Source organism: Candoia aspera, chromosome 1 (genome assembly GCF_035149785.1).
Source record: "Candoia aspera isolate rCanAsp1 chromosome 1, rCanAsp1.hap2, whole genome shotgun sequence".
Lineage (NCBI taxonomy): Eukaryota > Metazoa > Chordata > Lepidosauria > Squamata > Boidae > Candoia > Candoia aspera.
This window is the reverse complement of record NC_086153.1, coordinates 335,237,063-335,257,055: the sequence shown is the minus strand read 5'-3', so window position 1 is coordinate 335,257,055 and position 19,993 is coordinate 335,237,063. Positions and strand designations below refer to the sequence as shown.

General features: G+C 44.5%; 1 protein-coding gene across 1 annotated transcript; it reads right to left on the bottom strand.

The window, feature by feature from the left end:
- Nucleotides 1-1,031: 1,031 nt before the first annotated feature.
- TMEM161A (transmembrane protein 161A) lies at nucleotides 1,032-18,188 on the bottom strand. The gene is made up of 12 exons (XM_063290841.1): nucleotides 18,170-18,188; nucleotides 12,853-12,956; nucleotides 11,948-12,028; nucleotides 11,519-11,616; nucleotides 10,040-10,196; nucleotides 8,070-8,221; nucleotides 7,910-7,970; nucleotides 7,451-7,594; nucleotides 5,623-5,736; nucleotides 3,999-4,173; nucleotides 2,579-2,675; nucleotides 1,032-1,587 (listed from the first exon to the last, which is right to left on the bottom strand). Exons 1-12 carry the CDS (start codon nucleotides 18,170-18,172, stop codon nucleotides 1,310-1,312), a joined length of 1,464 nt encoding a protein of 487 aa, XP_063146911.1. The 5' UTR covers nucleotides 18,173-18,188; the 3' UTR covers nucleotides 1,032-1,309.
- Between the last annotated feature and the right edge of the window lie 1,805 nt (nucleotides 18,189-19,993).

Below are 19,993 nucleotides of genomic sequence, written 5' to 3'. Positions count from 1 at the left end.
TGCTGGCAACTTGGCTGACCTTAGAAGCTAAGTGGGACTTGGTCAGAATTTGGATGAGAGACCACCAAGAAATCCCAGGGCTGGACCGTAACTGGGAAGTTAAAAGTCCCAGGAGAGGACAATACTTGACAACTGTATTTCTTGGAGGTGTCACCAGGGGTTCAATTTGACTTGGGGATAGTCTTTGTTTCTGATCATGCCATGGTTTAAGTCCATTATGTGAAACAAGCTACGTTATTAACCTCGAGTTGTTTTTCTTAATTGTAATACTGCTATTTTTGTATCATGTATTTTGTGTCCCATATTTTATTTGAGAGTGCCTTGGACTGCAAGAAGATCAAACCAGTCCATACTCCAGGAAATAAAGCCAGACTGCTCACTTGAGGGAATATTAAAGGCAAAACTGAAATACTTTGGCCACATAATGAGAAGACAGGACACCCTGGAGAAGATGCTGATGCTAGGGAGAGTGGAAGGCAAAAGGAAGAGGGGCCGACCAAGGGCAAGATGGATGGATGATATTCTAGAGGTGACGGACTCGTCCCCGGGGGAGCTGGGGGTGTTGGCGACCGACAGGAAGTTCTGGCGTGGGCTGGTCCATGAAGTCACGAAGAGTCGGAAGCGACTAAACGAATAAACAACCATTTTATTTGCAAGGCCTTTTTAGTGGTGTATTTTTTTTTTACTGTGTTTCTCAAAAACAGGAGAGGTATAAAGATATGGAGTTAAGTTAATGTACAGCTGGAATTTTCAGTTGAATAGAAAAGACTTTCTTTTCTCTTACCACTACACATCCTGATTGTGGAAAACTTACATTTCTCATCACTCAGATCTGCCTGGGAAAAAGGTGGTTCTGCTATTTATGAAAGGGGTTTTGTAAGCTTCACTTTCACCTGCATCAGATATTCTACTATTCTAACCTCTGCAAGCAAACGCTCTAGGCAAAGGAGACATGAAAGGTGATGCCGTTGTTGTTCTTCCTGATGGTTCAGGTTTCAGCCTTGCTTCTGAGCCATAATGTCTAGAAACACTTTAATTGAAGCTGACCAGGACACTCACTTTTTACCCCTTCGGGGATAGTGTGGAAGATGTGAATCCAGTCAATTGTGAGTTGTCTCTAAAAGTAGTATTTGAATCCAGCTGGCTTCTTCTAAGAAATGTCACAGGAAAATCTTTCCTCCCACTGTAAAGGATGACAACGTGGCTGTCATAATCTGTCATCCCTCAAGGGAAGTCCATATTCTGGCCCTAAACGCAGTCTGCACCCAAAAGGTTGTCCCGCCCTGAGAGCAGAAGGAGATCTTCTCGCTTAGGACACAGCCAAGTGCTGATGGAAATAGAGGCCAAAGAAGGTGGAAATGACTTGACAGGCCGCAATCCACCAGATGCAGAAAGAGAAGAGCCCCCGGTAGAAAAGAGGAGTGAAGATGGTGCCCAAGGCAGCAAGAGCTGCCGTGATCTGTTCTGCTACAGCCTGGATATCTTCTTTCCCAGGATCATCAGAGGAGGTGGCCTGGAGAACTGGAATGGCATCCACTGCTGGAGACGTCAGTGCAGGCTCAGGATACAGGCCCCAGGAATATTCACCTTTTGGGGGAAAAGTGGGGGAGGTTATATGTACCAAAATTCCTTTATCACCCTGGTACATATACACATGTATGAAAATTCCAGGTGCACCATTCTTTTCTGTTTGGACACAGTAACAAGGTGATGCACTTTTATTTAGACTTATAAGGCTGCTAAACCAGTGAGGCACCACGAAGTTAAAACCTTGTCAAAAATACATTTTAAAACCCAAACCACAAGGCATTTGCAGGGGTGGGGGGAATAGAGAGAGAATAGTAGCCACCCATCATCCGGGATCTCCAATTGCCTTGACTTCTGGCCTGTTTGAATGCCCAAGTTTTTAAAAGCTTTTCTGAAGAACAGCAGGCCTTTAATTTAGCAACAGCAAAATCCCATTATTGCATGCTTAAGGAATCACTCCGTGGCATGAAAAACCCAGGAAGCTCTGGACTGGGTTCCAGGGTGGATGGGCAGAGCGTGCTCCCTGGGAGCAAAGGCTTCTCTGTTCCAGCTCCAGGCTTAGAAGTTTGTTCTTCCCTACTACTACTTCCAAAAGCAGATAAAGATTTCTAACTCAGGTGGCCTGTGAAGCTTCTGCTAGTGATTATTGTTAGGGGGGGGAAAAAGCCTTTGGTCTCTCTCCCCCACCCCCCGTTAACTATTTTGCTACTTCCTCCCCCAATGTCTGTGAAGTTGATACAACTGTATTGTAAGCCAACTAACAAGAAGTCAGGCTGCAGCACGAGAGACGGGAAGAAGGGCCGCCCCATCAGATTTCTATCTTAAAGAGCGTGTCCCTGAATATCCTGCTTCTTCCCTCTTCCTTTTATATCCTGCAAGCTTAAAGTATTTGTTACTGATTCACAAGCTGCTCTGCTCAAGAAACAGCTTATGAAATCTGAAATATATATTCAAGTGGAAATATACTTTAAATAAGTCAGTCTATGTTTCACGGACACAGGGAGGAGGAGCTGGCTCCACCAGAGGCCTAGGTGGCCGAACGGTCCTTTACCAAGAGTTTTGAGGAGGAGTGTGCAATGCAGGGTGAGAAATATTGGAGCCAGGTACTGCAGGCCGACAACGGTTACGTAGCAGTAGATTCTGGTGATCTGGGAAAAGAAGAGAGGAATCACGAAGAATGAGAATCAAACCATCAGCAGGAATTTGGTCACCTAAAGTTTTAAGTATCATTCCAGATATACAGGTGGTCCTCGCTTAATGGCTGTTCGCTTAACGATGGTCCGAAGTTACGAAGACCTCGGAAAAAGTGATTTACGACTTGTACTCGCACTTAGGACCGTCACAAACTATCGCACCACCCCCACAGTCACATGACTGCAATTCGGGCACTTTGCAGCTGGCTCGCATTTTGACCAGTTGCAGTGTCCTATGGTCACGTGGTCACAATTTGCGACTTTTTTTTGCTGGTTTCCGGCAAAAAAAGGTCCATTGGGGAAGCTGGATTCGCTGAATGACTGTTGTAAAAATGGTGATAAAATCAGGTCCGGTCACATGGCGACTCACTTAACGACTGCACCGCTTAAGTGAGGACTACCTGTAGTAGATGTAGGACAACTATTAGGCATGTTTGAAATTATTTTTCTGTGAGATTTACATACTGCCTTTCATGCAGGAGTTCAAGTGATGTAGTACACAAGAATTCCCTCCTTGCTTTCTCCACATTGAAAACTAGCGGAGAGGGACTGGCTCACAGCTGTTCGGAGAGGTTCCACGGCTGAGGGTGGACTTGAACCTGGGTCTCCCTTGCTCCTAGTTCTGCACCATCCCCTCTAGACCACACTGGCTCTTGGGCTAAGCTGGGGGACTGGGGGTTTCTGTGGCTGAGAGGGGACTAGAACCCAGATCTCCCTGCTTCTAGTCCAACATCTTCACCAGTCTACTACACCGTCTCTCTGATGGAATGCTGCTGCTTCGCCACCCTACCCTGGCTCTTGGACTGAGAGGGAGGAACTGACCCAAAGTTGGCCAATGAGCTTCCACGGCTGAGGCAGGACTAAAACCTGGATCTCCCAGTTCCTGGTCCAGGACCTTCATCGCTAGACCACAGTGGCTGTCGGGCTGAGAGAGAGGCCCCAAGTCCCCCAGGGAGTCTTCATAGCTAAGCGGGGACTAGAACTCATGGTCTCCCCTAGCCCAGCCCCTTCCCCACTAGACCGGATTGGCTCTTGAGCTGAGAGGGAAGGACTGGCCCCAAGTCCCCCATGGAGCTCCTGTGGCTGAAAGGCTAGTAACTTGGTCTCCCTGTTCTTAGACCAGCACCTTCATCACCAGATTATACTATATGCTGTAGCATGTACTGTATTATAGCATAACATTTCTGCGTAAATTGGAAAATGGTCCTGAACTCCCCTACTCCGTGCAAAGGATTTGCTTTGCCTTGCCCTGCCTGCGGTGCATCATCCTGTACCCACCTTCCGCTGAATCTCCAGCACGGCAATCCGGCCAGCCTCCCGCTTCATTTGCTCCACCCAGCGCTCAGCCAGATTCAGATACGCCTGGAGATGGTAGCGGGTGACAGCCAGGCGGAGGACACAGAGCACTACAATTGTCCAGAGGCGTACAGAATTGTAGGTGGTGTCTGACATGCTACCGCAAAGAGGAAGGGAATCAATTAGCTCTCTGGGTTGGGAGGAAAGAGGTCTTGCAAATGCTGACCGGCCAAGCAACAGCCTGAGGATCTAGGCTTGATTTTGCCCTTTGGAATGTAAGTTGCTAAGCCTCATGGATGCAGGACGCTAGAAGGAATGCCAACCCTGCTTGCTGAGAAAATGAAAAGCAAAAGGCGTGACTGCCTGAATTATGTACTGCTCACATAACATGTTTTAACCAGATCAGGCACAAATCTAAGGGCTGCATTTCCATGCCACGTCAAGCTTCCTGCTTATTACTCTAAGAAGGATGGCTTAGTGCAGCGTTTCTCAACTTTGGCCATTTTAAGATGTGTGGACTTCAACTCCCAGAATTCCCCAGCCAGATTCCTCATCTTGTCCATCAACTTTGAACTGTATTTTTTAAAATTTTTGTTCTATTGCGAGTCAGTCTGGAGTTGGGTGGTATCTAAACTGAAGGAATGAATCAAGAAATTTTTTCCCCAACAGCTACCTTTTTAAATGGTGCTTTCACAACTGAGTCTGAAGCGGCTCCTTTTTTCCAATCCTTGTTGGCATTGAGGAAAAAAGCAGGGCTGGCTGGGGAATTCTGGGAGTTGAAGTCCACACATCTTAGTGGCCAAAGTTGAGAACACTGGCTTAGTGCATTGGTACCTTTATAGTTCAATGTTGTTATGCAAGCTTGGAAAAGGAGTTAATTCAATATCCAGATTAACCATGCTGTGTGAACATGGCTTATGAATCACTGTCCCTCCCTTAGACAAAGAGAATCAAAATCTATTTTGCAGAATGTGAAGTATATTTCATTAATTTATACAAGCTGCAGCATACTCTGTGTCAGGGTTCAGAGTTCGCTTGGCCCAGATGGAGAATTGGAGAGAAGCTGGACTACATCATGGTTTGAAGAAACCATAATTAGCAGGGTCCAAAACATATTCTAAGTCAAAATCATAGGAACCACACGATAGCTTAATACAATGTGTAAATCTAAGAAAGCGGCTCTCAACGTTTGGGTCCCAAGACCCCTTTATATTCTTAAAAATGACAAGAACCCCAAAGACCTTTGGTTTATGTGTGTGATATCTATCAATATTTACTGTATTAGAAATTAAAACTGAGAAATTTTAAAATACTTATTTTACTTTGGTGACCCCCTCAAAGGGTCTTCGGGACTCCCAGAGGTCCCCAGTCCACACTTAGAGAACCACTGATCTAAGAAATCTGTAATTGCAATAAACTCTATCCTGAAACATCACTGATGTTAGGCTCCAAATGTGTTGTCAATTTCTAGATCTATTGAGAGCTGTATTAAATAACTTAGTCTGGGACAAAAAAACTAAGCAGAAATTACTTCAACAAACTCTTAAAAGGGAACACTGAAGTTTTGAAAAAAAAATCACGGGAATGCCACTCCTCCCCGACTTACATCTGGACGGTCTCCTTGCCCATGGGGGCATGCAGCAAGAGGTCTCGGGAAATGGGCTTGACCCACATCAGTATCACGATCACAGGGGCAAGAAAACTGGCATGCAGGAGGAGTCTATGGGATGGGAAGAGGGAGATTTGTTCAGTGTTAGGCTGATTCTCAAGTCTTTGAGGGGCTGAAAATGGGTATCTGGCAGCAGCATTTCCCCCCACAAAGATTTTAAGGAAGGATCAGTGTCCGCAGGGCATGGTCAAAAGAGTCAAGGTGGCATCCACAATGGTGTGATCAAAGGCCCAACTGGTTTTTATGGGCATCATTAAAAAAGCAGTGGAGCATCAATTGCACAGTTACATCTGCCATTTTAATGTTTTTGATCATATACCCAGGAGATGAGGATGCCCAACTCTTAATGGTTCAAGGGTCACCCTTGCCCCTTGAACAGTATGGTGTGGCCCCCAACTGTCCCAACTCACATTTGATTTCATTTGCTTACACCTATATTCATTAATTCATTCATTCCATTGGCTTTGGAGGCCACCCAACTTCCAAACAACTCTGGGAAGTTTACATCTCAAGAGCCAGAAACAAGAAAATACACTGCACTGCAAATCTTTGCTCAAACAGTTAATTCAGTTCTCCCCATGTCTTTAAGGATTTTCCCCTTTGTGTCTCATTAAAAACGGTCGTAATAGCAGGAACCTTGGGAAAGGCTAATGGAGGTTTGCACACAGCATGGAGCTTTGGATTTTGCACCTCCAGTTGAAGGATGGCTGGAACAAGAAGAGAATTTATGTAGGGTTACTTTTATTTGCATGCTAGATGTAGACACTACAAAAGACCCAAATTTCCTGTGGCTTTGTGTAACATCGTCTCCTTAGGGTCAATATTTTAATTCCCCAAAGATCTGTGTGGCTCCCACCCTGGTGGCATTTAAGCCCAGGAGGCCTTGAAGACCTGGTGGTTCTCCCAGGCCTTGGATGGAACCCCTTGCCAGATAAGTGTTGCATGTATTTTGCACCTTTTTTTTAGGGTTGTATGGCCAGATTCCTCATCTTGTCCATCAACTTTGAACTGTATTTTTTTAAATTTTGTTCTGTTCTATTGCGAGTTGGTCTGGAGTTAGGTGGTACCTAAACTGAAGGAATGAATCAAGATTTTTTTCCCCCAACAGCTACCTTTTTAAATGGTGCTTTCACAACTGAGTCTGAAGCGGCTCCTTTTTTCCAATCCTTGTTGGCATTGAGGAAAAAAGCATCCAGTATTCCTACCAGGAGGACCCACCTTTTCATCTGCATAGCTCCACCCCAGGTAGGTTCCCAGTCATCCTGCTGCAGGATCAAATGCTGAGAACTTCCTTCCATATTGTCTAAAGATGGTAGCTCATGTATTCCCCTCCAGCAACTGCTCCATCTAAAGAATAACAACTTTTTCTGGTGCCTTCACACAGTTGATCTGTGGCTTGCCATTCCACCCTAAAAAGCATGGAATCCCCCACCCCTAGTATCCTGCAAATATTAGAAGTGTTTACAATTTTAAAAAACCCAAATTCAAGGAAAGTATGCCAGTACTATTTTGAGGTTCTGTAGATGCTCTGAGGCATCATGCTCCCTTCTTGGTTTAACCTTCTAATGTTACTTCTGGATCCATTCCTACGTATCACTGCCTCGATCTCTCACCTAACAATACACCATCTGTTCTTATTAAATTGATCCAACAGCATAAGGGCATTTCTACCCCCTATATTTTAGAACAAGGTGAGGCAGATCCTCCTCCAATTCTCAGGACTTATGGGGCACTTTTAAGGCTAAGCAATGAGCTTGTACGCAACTGGATCTTTGGCTGGTTGGCCACCATCTTGAGCGCATCCAACTGAGTCTGTGCCAGCCGTAGGCCCGGGAAAGTCAAGCAGGCACCAATGAACGAGCAGAGGCCCACGAGGCCCAGTTTAATTGTCAGCTTAGTCACAGGGATCCTGGAGGGAAGAGACAAATGTCCAGTAAAGCCAACCATGAACACTGGGCAGAGACCTTTAATGTTCTTTCAGAAGAGAGAAGCTCTTGGTGCTAAGTGGTGAGAGGCAATCAATTTGCTTATACCCTGGTCATATCTTTTAAAAACGAAATGACATCTCAATTTATTATTGCCTTTCGCTCCTGACTTTCCTCTGAGAGTTCAAATCCAACACCACAGCTACTACACTGGGGTGCCCCCATTGCCAATAGCAGGCAAAGGTTGGATCTAAATTGGAAGAGGCTCAAGACTGAAGACAGGCGAGAACTCCACTTACGTCCATTCCCATCCTTGTTCCTTTAAGAAGACCTCCAAATTGTCATGGACATTGGTTAGCCCTGGACAGAGGAGAGAGCTGATCAAGGGGGTGCTAAGGGCTGGATGTGGCCTCAGGGCCATTAGCTACAGCCCATACCCTAGGTAAACAGTTCACTCACCTGCATTGAGGCCAAATTCGAGGTAATCTTCCCGGACTACTAGGACCACCATGGCAATCAGAAGGAAGAGGAAGGCAAAGGCCAGGCACACAGAGCGCTCACCCCCCTCCTTGGAGCGGAAATAATGACGCATCACCATGAAAAAATTTTTGCTGACGCTAGTGCTAAGGGCATAACATTAGCCATTTCTGCTTCCATTCTTTGAAAAGAAAAAGGTTGTATTTTAAAGTTTGCATAACCAAACTTAAAACTTATTTAAAGGAAGAGTTGCTCTGTCCCACTCCACATAAATAGAATACCCACTTAATTGCCAATGCTGAAAAAAATTGACCTGTTCAGAATGTCTGGCCTGCACGCTTGCAGCAGAATGAGATGGTACAACCTCAAAGTGATGGTATAGTCCATCACACCTTTCTAGGCTGACAGTGGGATGATGTTCTCCATGTATATCTTTGTAAAAACCAAACTGAAACCCAAAGAGAATGCATAATTAAAAATTTAAGACTCACCCTTGCTAACTACACAGACCCTTCCATGCAGTGTTCTGACCATGATATGGAAAGGACCAATGCCATTTAGCCTTTTTGAGACTGGCCAAAATTGAGTAGGCACCGAAACCTTCTGCAGACTGAATAAACAATAGAGACAGAATAAAAATCCAAAATGAGGCAGAGGCATTTCTCCATCTAGCTTCATTGGATCAGGATTGTTATTGTGCAGATTTTTTAAAAAGCCAAATATAAGCATGTTATACCCAGGTTTCTGGAAGAAGAAACCCCCAAAGAACGAAAGCTTGAGAATACAGCAGTGAGGCACACCGAGCATAATCTTCTACCCTCTCAATTTGCATGATGAGGAAAATACAATTAATCTATTCTCCGGGTGAGCAGTAGCAGTAGTAAACTTTATTACCATTAGTGACCAATTCAAAAGCACAAAGAAAACGAATTCTGAGACAGCAAATAAAAAATGTAATAAAACTGCAGAAGGGTATGCACATGGCCTTGAACAAAATATGTACCAGCCATTAGTAAAACATGAGTTTAGCCCAGGAAAAAAGGAAAGAGTGAGAAAGAAGCTCAAGATAGTGCCGTCTTGACTCTCTCTGATGTAAAAGGGAGGGAAGGACAAACACAGGCTTTCTGGATTCTGTTTTAGTACTTCTTGTCGTGTTGGTTTCTTGACCTGGCCTACTTCAAAGAGCTGACAAAAAATTAACTATAAAACTAAGGTTGTCAAAGTATGATGTATTTTACAAATGTAGGTAGTCCTCACTTACTGACCGCAAGTTCAGCAACTGAACTTACGATGAAAAGCAAGACTTATGATCGGTCCTTGAAGTTGCGGCCATCGCAGTGTCCCTGTGGTCACGTGATCACAATTCAGGTGCTTGGCAACCGGTGCATGTTTATGACAGTTACAGCGTCCCATGGTCATGTGATCACCATTTGGGACCTTCCCAGCCGGCTGCCGACAAGCAAAGTCAGTGGGGAAGCTGGCAGGAAATCACAAGTCATGGTTACATGACATTGCACTTAACAACCGTGCTGCTTAGCAACAGAGTTGCTAATCCCAACTGCGGTCAGTAAGTGAAGACTACCTTTAGCAAAACAAAACTTAGCCACATTCAGAGAAACGGAATCATGTAACAATAAAATCAGTAATAACTAAATAAAATACATCTGGCTGGCCTGGAAATCTGACTACATGAGGAGCTATTGGCTGCCACCAGGCATCTTTACAGTAAGGGCAATACAGCAAAAGGTGGGTTAGTGTTTCAGGAATTCCTTTAAAATTGAGGCAAAGTCCCCGTTTGAATAGGGTACTTTGTAATTTCTCCTCAAAAACAGCTGTTGGAAGGGCACTAAATCTTGCCAAGGTTAGGGCAAAACATAGGATTATCACACCTTCTTCAGACCCTAATTATTGAAGTGGGTGAAAAGGGAAGGGTCACCAGTGGTAAAGGATACACTGAGAATATGGCTGTCAGCAGGCACCAGAGGATTCCAATGTTGGCTTCTTTCTGGGGATCAACTAGGCAATAGTAACCTTCAGTGAAAAGGTAGACCAGAGTAGAATACCCTGCGAAGTCCACATACCACTGATATTCCAGGAAATAGCACAGAACTAAACAGAAAACGTAATATGCTTAGTATCACATCTCAGGACTGATCTGGTTCAACGCTATACCCATCTTCTCCCAAATTAAAACTGGAAGGATAACTCTTTGTGACGCAGCACTATTGATTTTCCAAGTCATGTGATAGCCTCCAACTAACATTCCAGAAAGACAGCATCATAAAACAGACAACCACAGCTAACGTGCTAATAAAAATGTCACTATTAAGTTAATGGAGCATCCTGGCAACTCTATATCTGAATAACCACTTAGTTCTGATTGTGAGGGCTTAGCTTGTTAAAAAAATGCCACTTGGACCATACAAAGTTCTAGATTGTCCATTTTCCAGGCAGAAGATGACAAGTCCCCCGAAGGGAGGAGATGGGCGGGGACAAATTGGATAAATAAACAAGTACAGTTCTTAGCCCTTTCCATGTAAAGTAGGAAAAAGAACAGCTTAAGACTACAAGTAGTCCTCGACTTATGACCACAATTGGGACCAGAAAACTCATTGTTAAGTGGGGCAGTTGTTAAGTGAGGCATCACATGACCACACCTGATTTTACGACCACAGTTGTTAAGTGAATCCAGCTTCCCCATTGACTTTGCTTGTCGGAAGCCGGCTGGGAAGGTCGCAAATGGCAATCACATGACCCTGGGATGCTGCAACCGTTGGAAATACATGCTGGTTGCCAAGTGTGCGAATCGCGATCATGTGAATGCAGGGACACTGTGACGGTCATAAGTGTGAGGACCGGTTGTAAGTCACTTTTTCCAGCAACCCCATAACTTTGAACAGTTGCTTCCAATAATCAATGGAGAACCACATGATTTGCTTAATGACCATGATTTGCTTAACAACTGCCACAAAAAAGTCGTAAAATGGGGTGCGGTCACATGATGCCTTGTTTAACGACCTCACCGCTTAACAATGAATTTTCCGGTTCCTATTGGTTGTAAGTCGAGGACTACCTAAATGATCTACTCTAACTTTAGCTGGCAAACCTGGGGATTGAATCTGGGGCCTTGCACATGTAAGGGATGAGATTCAAAGCTCACGCCAGTTTGCTATCTATCTCAGGGTGATGCCAGAACAGAAGGAGCAGATTTCTGAACACCAGCTTGACCACATCTCAGTAGAAGACGAAAGACAAAGCCCACATTTCCCCAATGCTTGACAAAAGACGCTGCCACTTTCAGGTAGCCGTAAGAGTGAATAGTCTGCATTTCTGAATTTCCAGCGTGCCCCATCCTTATGGGATGACACCCTTCCTGGCCCACCCCATACAACAAAGATGTAGCTAAGAGAGTCCAACCTCCACACATTTACCCAGAGCATCCACAGTCCTGATAGGGCTACTGTCCAGTCGCAAATCAATATCTCGGGGAACAGACAAAGGTTTCCCATCGGTCACCCCGTTGATCCTCCTGCTGGAAAGAAACCAAGCAACATTCCTAGTTACTGCTCAACTGGGTTTAGGCTTGGTATACCTAGAAAACAGATCACGTTCCCCCACTGAGACAGGCATTCTTAGAGAAAACTGCAAACTGCCATCTGCAAGCCTTCTGCTATCGAGCTGCCCACACATCTTGGGGGGGGGAGGGACCCTTTATGATTTTTTCCCCAGTTCCTTTAGCCCAGTGTTTCTCAACCTTGGCAACTTTAAGATGGGTGGACTTCAAGAGTTGCCAAGTTGAGAAACATTGCTTTAGCCAATTTACCTGCCAAGATGACCGGCCTCTTGTTAATTAGACTTACCTGTCCCGCTTACCCTTCGGCTTCTGTTTCCCTGCAAGAGCAAGCAGCTCCTCTTCTGATGGATGTTTATAGCGGTGCAAGCTAGCAAAATATAAAACACTAGTTTGAAGCCACATACAAAAAAATTTTTTTTAAAAATTAAAAGGCAAGGTGTCATAGATACAGGCCTCTTAAAGACGAATCTGTTGATTAGCTACGTGATCCTTATTTTGCATCTTCATGTTTTAGTGTTGAAAACTAGTGTGGAGGGGGAGTGGTAGGGAGAGATGAGGCATTCACTCCTGTGGAAAGTTAGGACATGTTTAAGATATTCTGTAGGTCAATTTACAAAATTCAGGATTTGCACTGAACCCGAGGAATCACGAAACTGCTTTTAAAGTCTGGGTCCCAGTTAGGACTCTGGAAAAAGGTGTCACAGGGCTCAGTGATCTTATTTACAGATTCTTTTAATTTTAAACATGGGAAGCTCTTGCTTCGAGCTTCATCTTCCCTCCCAAGAATGCATCTGTCTCCAGAAACAGACCTCTAGAGTCACTCTTGAAGGATAAAGACGTTGTGGGGATGTGTAATGGTATGCGGGCATGACCTTGGGAGACAGGAGGAAGAACTTCAGCCTAAAAAACGGTCTGATAAATGAAATTTGAATCCGAAGGAGGGGTTGGGGTGGACAAAGCATCTCAGAAAGGACCCTCCCCAGTTACTTTCTGACTTGCAAGCTTGAGGTTAGCCTTGCGAGGTACAGGTAGTCCTCAAGTTACGACGGGAATTGGGACTGGAATTTCCATTGCTAAGTGATGCAGTTGTAAAGCGCAATGTCATGTGACCGCATTGCTTAGCAACAGCAATCCCAGCACTCCCTGTTGCTGTTGTTAACCTAATCCTAGCAGCTGCCTAGTGTGCAGTACCTTCCATTGCAAAGGAGCCATCGGGCGAAGGACCAGTGGGGCGTCATCTTCTGAAAGATGCTGGCCACGAACAAGGAGAACACAAGCTGCACCCCCATCACTGCCTGCCAAGGAGAAAGAGACACATCAGCTCACCACTGCCACATACTTCCTCCCTCCAGGGCCCCTGGCTGGTGAACCGTGGCTCCCTTTTTCCATCCAAGAGAAGTGGTTTGGGGAGAGTGTGTGGCAGTGCATGAAAGGTGTGGGTTCAGGAGGGTGTGCAGGGTGAGTGGCTGGTGTGGCGGGAGCACAGAGGGGCTGGGGAGGGAGCGCTGGCAGAGGAGACTTACCCTGGTGACTTGCGACCTTCCCTGCCGGCTTCCCCATTGACTTTCTTGGGAAGCCAGCAGGGAAGGTTGCAAATGGCGATCATGTGATCATGGGGTGCTTGGCAACCAGCTGTAAGTGTGAACAGGTTGCCAAGTGCCCAATCATGATCATGTGACCCCGGGGGTGCTGGGGCGGCCATAACTCCAAGGACCAGTCATAACCACCATTCGTTCAACACCGTCATAACTTCAAACGGTCACCGAACGAATGGCCGTAAGTCGAGGACTTATAATTTTTCAGCCACTTTGTTGAGCTATTTTCCATCCAGCTGTGCAGTTTATTGGGGGTTTGTATCTGACACTGGTGGGCAGGGCAGGCTGTCATAGGCCTCTGTGCAGAAAGAATAGTTGTTCCTTGGTGGAGGTTTGCCTACATGCAAATTTCTCCCATTTGCGTGTTTTCTGAAGCGTTTGATGCCCATCTGTGGTTCCAATAGAAGAGAATCTCTGTAGCTCAGGGTTGAATTGTGGAGCCCTTGGCGCGAGTTGATGATGATGTTTACAGTCGCACTGATGATGTCACCTAGTTGGGTAATGAAAGGTCTGCAAGCAACCAACCAAGCTCAGAGAGCACCAAGGACTCCACAATTATTTATTTTTCTCTTGCAAAATGCACCTTTTTATTCCGGATAAAGAGATGTCCCCTCCCTATTTTCTGCTTCCCTTTTGCATTTTCAATTTTCAGAAATTGCCCCCCTCCCATCAAATACAAGGAGCCGCTGACATTTCCTCAGGGTCGAGCTGAAGCGTAGACATCTGATAGGTGGCAGAAAGTTGGGATGCCACCCCTGGTCTATTTTTAAAAGTAGGACGCTGAAAGCATTAGGAGGAGCACTAGCTGGGGAGGAAGCGACAGAAGGAATCGAGGGCAGGCCTCAGCCCTTCACTGAGCAACAGGAAAAAAAAACAGAATACTTTTTTTTTCAAAAGTATTAACTTCCAGTTAAAAATCTTTCTTTCTCTTTTTCTGACACCAGAAGAGCCAGCAGACATGTCTACCGTTCACCAGCACCCTCACTAGTACCCAGTTCATTAAAAAGACGTATATGGAAAAAATAAAAATGTCTCATTTCAAGAAATAAGCAGCAGCAAGGTGATAATTCCCAATGATGAGCAGAGGAAAAAGGTTGGACATAAAAAGGATGATGGGCAGCGTCTCTAGCAGGTGGATTCCTGGACTAAATTTCCTACATGTCTATGGAAGCATTGCATCCACTCATTTGCTAATTAGAGCTATGAATAAATAACTTCCTATCATGCAAACACATTACTTTGGGCCTGGTCAGTCCACAAGGAATCTTTGAACATAGAACACACCCATATATCTGTAGACATAAACACACATGTATGACTTTACACATCCAGAAGCAAAACTCCACATTTGTGAACTTGTATTTCCTCTGCAACAGTACAGGTAGTCCTCGACTTATGACCACAATTGGGACTGGTACTTCCATTGCTAAGTGAGGCAGTTGTTAAGTGAGTCACGCCCAATTTTATGACCTTTTTTGCCATCATTAAACGAATCACCACGGTTAAGCAAATCCAGCTTCCCCATTGACTTTGCTTGTTGGAAGCTGGCTGGGAAGGTTGCAAATGGCAATCACGTGACTCTGGAACGCTGCAACTGTCATAAGTACAAGCCAGTTGCCAAGCGCCTGAATTTTGATCACATGACTGCAGGGACGCTGCAACCATCCTAAGTACAGGGACCGTCAAGGACTACCTGTATGTGATTTGAAATCAAGGTTATCAAGTTTCTTCCTCTTTTTCCACAACTCAGTATGGTCCTGCCTCCTGAATCTTGCAAGTGCAGAAACTTCAACTAGGTTTCACACATCACACTTAGCCATCAGGTGGCTGGTTTGATTTTGACAATGCATTGGATAAACCCTGAAAACGATGGATTATAGCTAAATGTAAGGCAAGAATCAAGCCCATTACCATTTGCTCAAAAAGCATGATTCAAAGCAACAAGAAGCCATGGGTTCACATGATGTGTGAATCCAGCCTCCATTTCACGCATTCGTGTTCCTCATAATATCAAAACCTCCTCTTACGAGAGCTTCAAATTAATTATTACAGGTCAGAAATGATTCCAAAGAGAAGTTATGTCCTCAAGCACAACCTGAATATCAAAGGCTGTAGTATACGCTATTACCAATCTTCTACAGTAAATAATAAAAAGGGAGATTTTAGCCCAGCACAGAAAAACAAACATTACACTTAATGTAACATCCCTAGCCAAACCCATCTTTCCAGTTTCCTCAAGCACATATTCATTCTGTCCTAATTTTAATGGACTTATAATTAGTTAATTTTGAGACTACTGAGGAGTTAAAACCCCAGTCCTTGTCCTATTTTCAATTGGCAGCTTTTTCCTCCAATTCTTTCTCCAGTTCTTTGTCTTTTAAAAAGACTTAAATTGTCATGAGTGAGGATGGCGAGCAGGGGCCTCCCATCCAGGCTGTAAAGCTCATGCGTAGTACTGAGGAATTAGGTGGCCATTCAAAGAGACACAGATCGGGCCCGCCTTAGTCTTTGGGGTTTATATGTCTGGGTTTTCCCACGCTTCTTCAGTTTGTTAGGATTCTCTGTTATGTAGCAGTAATAAAACACTAGAGACCTACTCCTTGTCTCAGCGTGGTTCCTGGCTGTTAGGACATAAATGGTCCCTCATCAGAATAGAGGGAGTGGCTGGGCTATCTCTCTGTGTCCCTGTGACAAAACACCATGCCTGGGGGGGTGGGATGTGGATTCTACAGGGATATTTGGGGGGGATGCTTGGAGGGGAATTCTGGGAGTCCGCACATCTTAAAGTTGCCAAGGTTGAGAAACACTACCTTAACCACTACACCAAACTGGCTCTCTTAAGGGGAATACTCTACATCAGGGTTTCTCAACCAGGGTTCTGTGAGAGGTCACTAGGGGTTCCCTGGGAGATCACAATTTATTTTAAAAAATATTTCAAATTCGGGCAACTTCACATCAAAGAGGTAAGATTCATTCTTTATTTTTAGTTTAAGAACACTGTCAATGCATATATACAGGCCTACCGATGAAACGAATACAGGTAGTCCTCACTTAACAACTATTCGTTTAGTGGCAGTTTGGACTTACAACGGTGATAAAAAAAACCAACTTAAGACTGGTCCTCACACTTACAACCGTTGCAGTGTCCCCATGCTCATGTGATCATGATTTGGGCACTTTGCAACCAGTTTGCATTTATGACCATCGCAGCATCCCATGCTCACGTGATCGCCATTTTTTACTTCCTGGCCAGCTTCTAGCAAGCAAAATCAATGGGGAATCACATGATTTGCTTAACAACCACTTGGTTTGCTTAATGCCCATGGCAATTCGCTTAACCACCACCACAAAAAAGGTCATAAAATTGGGTTGGATTTGCTTAATGACAACTTTGCTTAGCAACCGAAATTCTGGTCTCAACTGTGGTCATCTTGTTATACCTGTATAATAATTTTGTAACGTCTGGCCTATATTTCAGCCTGAATGTGCAGGGGTTCCCTGAGGCCTGGAAAATATTTCAAAGGTTCCTCCAGGGTCAAAAGGCTGAGAAAGGCTGCTCTACATATAAACAGTCCTGCTGAAAAGGCCCTTTGTTGGCTACTCCCCAACATAACAGTGCCCACCAGTGGGACAGGGTGTAGAACTTAAAGCTTGGGCAAGTGGAAATGGGAGCAAGGCTCTGTCTCTGTAACTGCATTCACACAGCAGATTAGACTTCGTTCAGCACGTCAAGTTGGTCAGCATGAACACAGTCACTGAGTTACAGAAAGCAACAACCTAAGTTCAAAACTACTCGACCTTAGTCTAAAGGCAGTTACCTACGCATCCCTTAAAAAAACGTAAAGTCACCTCTGAGTTCAGTGTAACTCCTGATAGCTTCATGGACTTGTGCATGAACTTTTTCTTGGTAACAGTATAAAAGTGGTTTGCTCCTGCTTTGTTTTGCCTTCTCAGTCTAGCCCAGGGTTCCTCAACCTTGGCAACTCTAAGCTGTGTGGACTTCACACAGCTTTGCTGGCTGGGGAATTCTGGGAGTTGAAGTCCTCACAGCTTAGAGTTGCCAAGGTTGAGGAACCCTGGGCTAGCCCACAGCCTGGGATTGCCAAGGGCTGCTACTTGGGTGCACAGGCACAAGTGGGGCAAAAAAAAAAAAGGCAAAACAAGCAAGGATGCAACTCCATGCAGCAAAATGTTGCCTGCTCCTCCTGTGAGATTGTGTTGTGGAAATGTTACTGTGGAAATGACCTGTCGCTTTGTACGCCACAGGTCTAACCTTCCATGAGAAAAGGATCAGGAAGTCACAGAGAAACTATTAGTTAAGAGTTGACACATGTAGAAAGTCTGGGTGAGTCCAAAATACAGGTCCTTCCTGAGAAAAAGTCATAGCCCGGGAGCACTTGCTCCCTACATGGAAGATCAGTTTCAAGAATCTCAGACATGTGATATCCAAGGGTTTTATGGCACACACACACCGCAAAACTTAGCCAGTCAGAATAGGCATCTTGGGCTAGAGCAGCTAATTATTAGACCATTTGTCTGTTGTTTATTCCTCCTCTTCAAGGTAGCCTGTTCCTGAACATGGAAGCTCGATTTAGTGCACCACAATTACCCCAAAGCTTAAGAGCTGCAGAATCGTTTCGCCTATCAAATTCAATTCCCCTTAGAAATGGTCAAAGCTCTCCATGCATTTCTATCTCGAAACAAAATACTGAAGGCAGTGTTTCTCAACCAGCCAGCATGCTGGGGGAATTCTGGGAGTTGAAGTCCACACATCTTAAAGTTGCTGAGGTTGAGAAAGATTGCGGTAAGGAAAAGACACCAAAATAGCAAATCAGCTTCCCCCACCCATAATCCTCTGGCTTACTTATTGAAAAGGAGGGGAAGAAGCTTAGCGTATGCAATTAAAAACTCACCATTGTGATGGAGGATCACGATCAAGAAAAATAAAAATTCAAAGACTAGGCAAGAGGAGAAAGTCAAACCCAGCGTGCCTTTCCTTCTAATCTTGTAGCCAGGAGGAGGCGTGGAATCCGCTTAGTCAATCAAAAGCCGAACCAGGCCACGACTGCCAACCAATGGCAAAAGGAGGAGGCAGGCGGTGATTTCCCTTTTCTTTCCTTGCTTAGAATTCAAGGTCCACCTGTTTCCGCTTTTCAGCTCCCTGCGCGCCGCGATGCATCTTGGGATTTGTAGTTTCATCCTCTTTGGCCATGTAAAATAACTGTACAGCAATATTATGCTTGCTTTTCCTCTACAAAATCTTTGATGTTTATATAGCAGCGATTTTTTTCTTCCAATCCCCGCAAATCGCTCTCACGCATATTCGTGCAAGGAAAAGTTATATTATTTATGCGTTGGGCACTGCCATATGGAAAGTTAAAATCTAAATGTGATACATGAATTAGGGCTTTTATTGTATGCATAAATGAATCAGAACTAGTTATGGATTTGTTCAGGAAGCCACAGTCCAGATGGAACATAGTGAAATGGGCTGGCTTCAGGTCAGCCAAGGAGTGAGATGAGGCTTTATACTCTTCCCCTTATTTATTCAGTCTATATGCTGAATATATATTGAGGGCAGCTGGACTGGAAGATAAGTTGAGATTTTAAAATTGGAGGAAGAAACATCAATAACCTGCATTGTGCTGATTTCACTATTCTGATTGTTGAAAATGCAAATCATCTGGAAGTTCTACTAATGAAAGTCAAGGAACACAATGAAAAAATGGGACTAAAATTAAATATTAGGACGAGCAAGCTAATGACATCAGGTACAGTAACCAGCCCTAGAACTGACAGTGAAGATACTGAAGTGGTAAATAGCTTCTGCCTTTTAGGATCAACCATCAACAGTAAAGGAGCAAGAAATATGCCGCAGGCTAGCACTTGGTAGAGCAGCTGTGAAGGCCGTGGAAAAGACATTCAGATGCTCTGATGTGTCTGTACGTACAAAGATCAGAACTGTACAAGCCATGGTCTTCCCTGTGTCACTCTATGGAAGCAGAAGCTGGACTTTGAGGAAGCAGGATAGGAAGAGTATTGATGCCTTCAAACTTAGGTGATGGAAGACTCCTGAGAATATCATAGACAGCCAAGTAAATAAACCAATGGATCACCAAACAAATCTATCCAAAGTTCTCACTCGAAGCACCAATAAATTAAAAGGCATCCGCTTCCATGCACTGTATCTGATGAAGTGAGCTGCGGTTCGTGAAAGCGGATGCCCTTTAATAAGATCTGTTAGTCAGAAAGGGGCTACCAGACCTTCTGATACGTTACTTACAGCAAGCAAGGCACATGTTTGTTTGTTTGGGGGTAAGATATTTACATCAAAAATTATCTGCTTTGGGTGAATTTACCTCAATGACTGATTAATCTGTGAAGAGTCCAGTTCCTGTTATTTTTATATAAGATGAATTTGTGATCATCTGCAGTCTCAAAATGTTATAAATGATAGACAAGGCTTTAAAAGAAAAAGAAAAAAAAAGCTCTCCCAAATGTTTCCAACTCTTTCTCCGCCATTCTCAGTTTCCCACTGACTTCCTTGTGGCATTCTGACAAGCTGCGGAGTTGTATCCGCCTGAATCAGCCTCTGGATGAGGCATCCTTGGGTTGAAGTGACAGGGAGAGATGCAGGGTTGCCATGGATACCAGTAATGGGAGGCCCTTGCCAATCTTCACCGCTGGATGGAGCTTTAATCTTTTTGCTGAGAAACAGATCGCGGTTGTGCGCACCT

Bases quoted from the DNA above. Each gene is read 5' to 3' on its own strand.
- TMEM161A (XM_063290841.1), bottom strand. The intron at 11,617-11,947 runs GTAAGTCTAATT...TCTTTCCAGCAG, and splicing joins CCGAAGGGTAAGCGGGACAG to GAGGATCAACGGGGTGACCG. The intron at 8,222-10,039 runs GTATCCTTTACC...CACTAGCGTCAG, and splicing joins CTGACAGCCATATTCTCAGT to CAAAAATTTTTTCATGGTGA.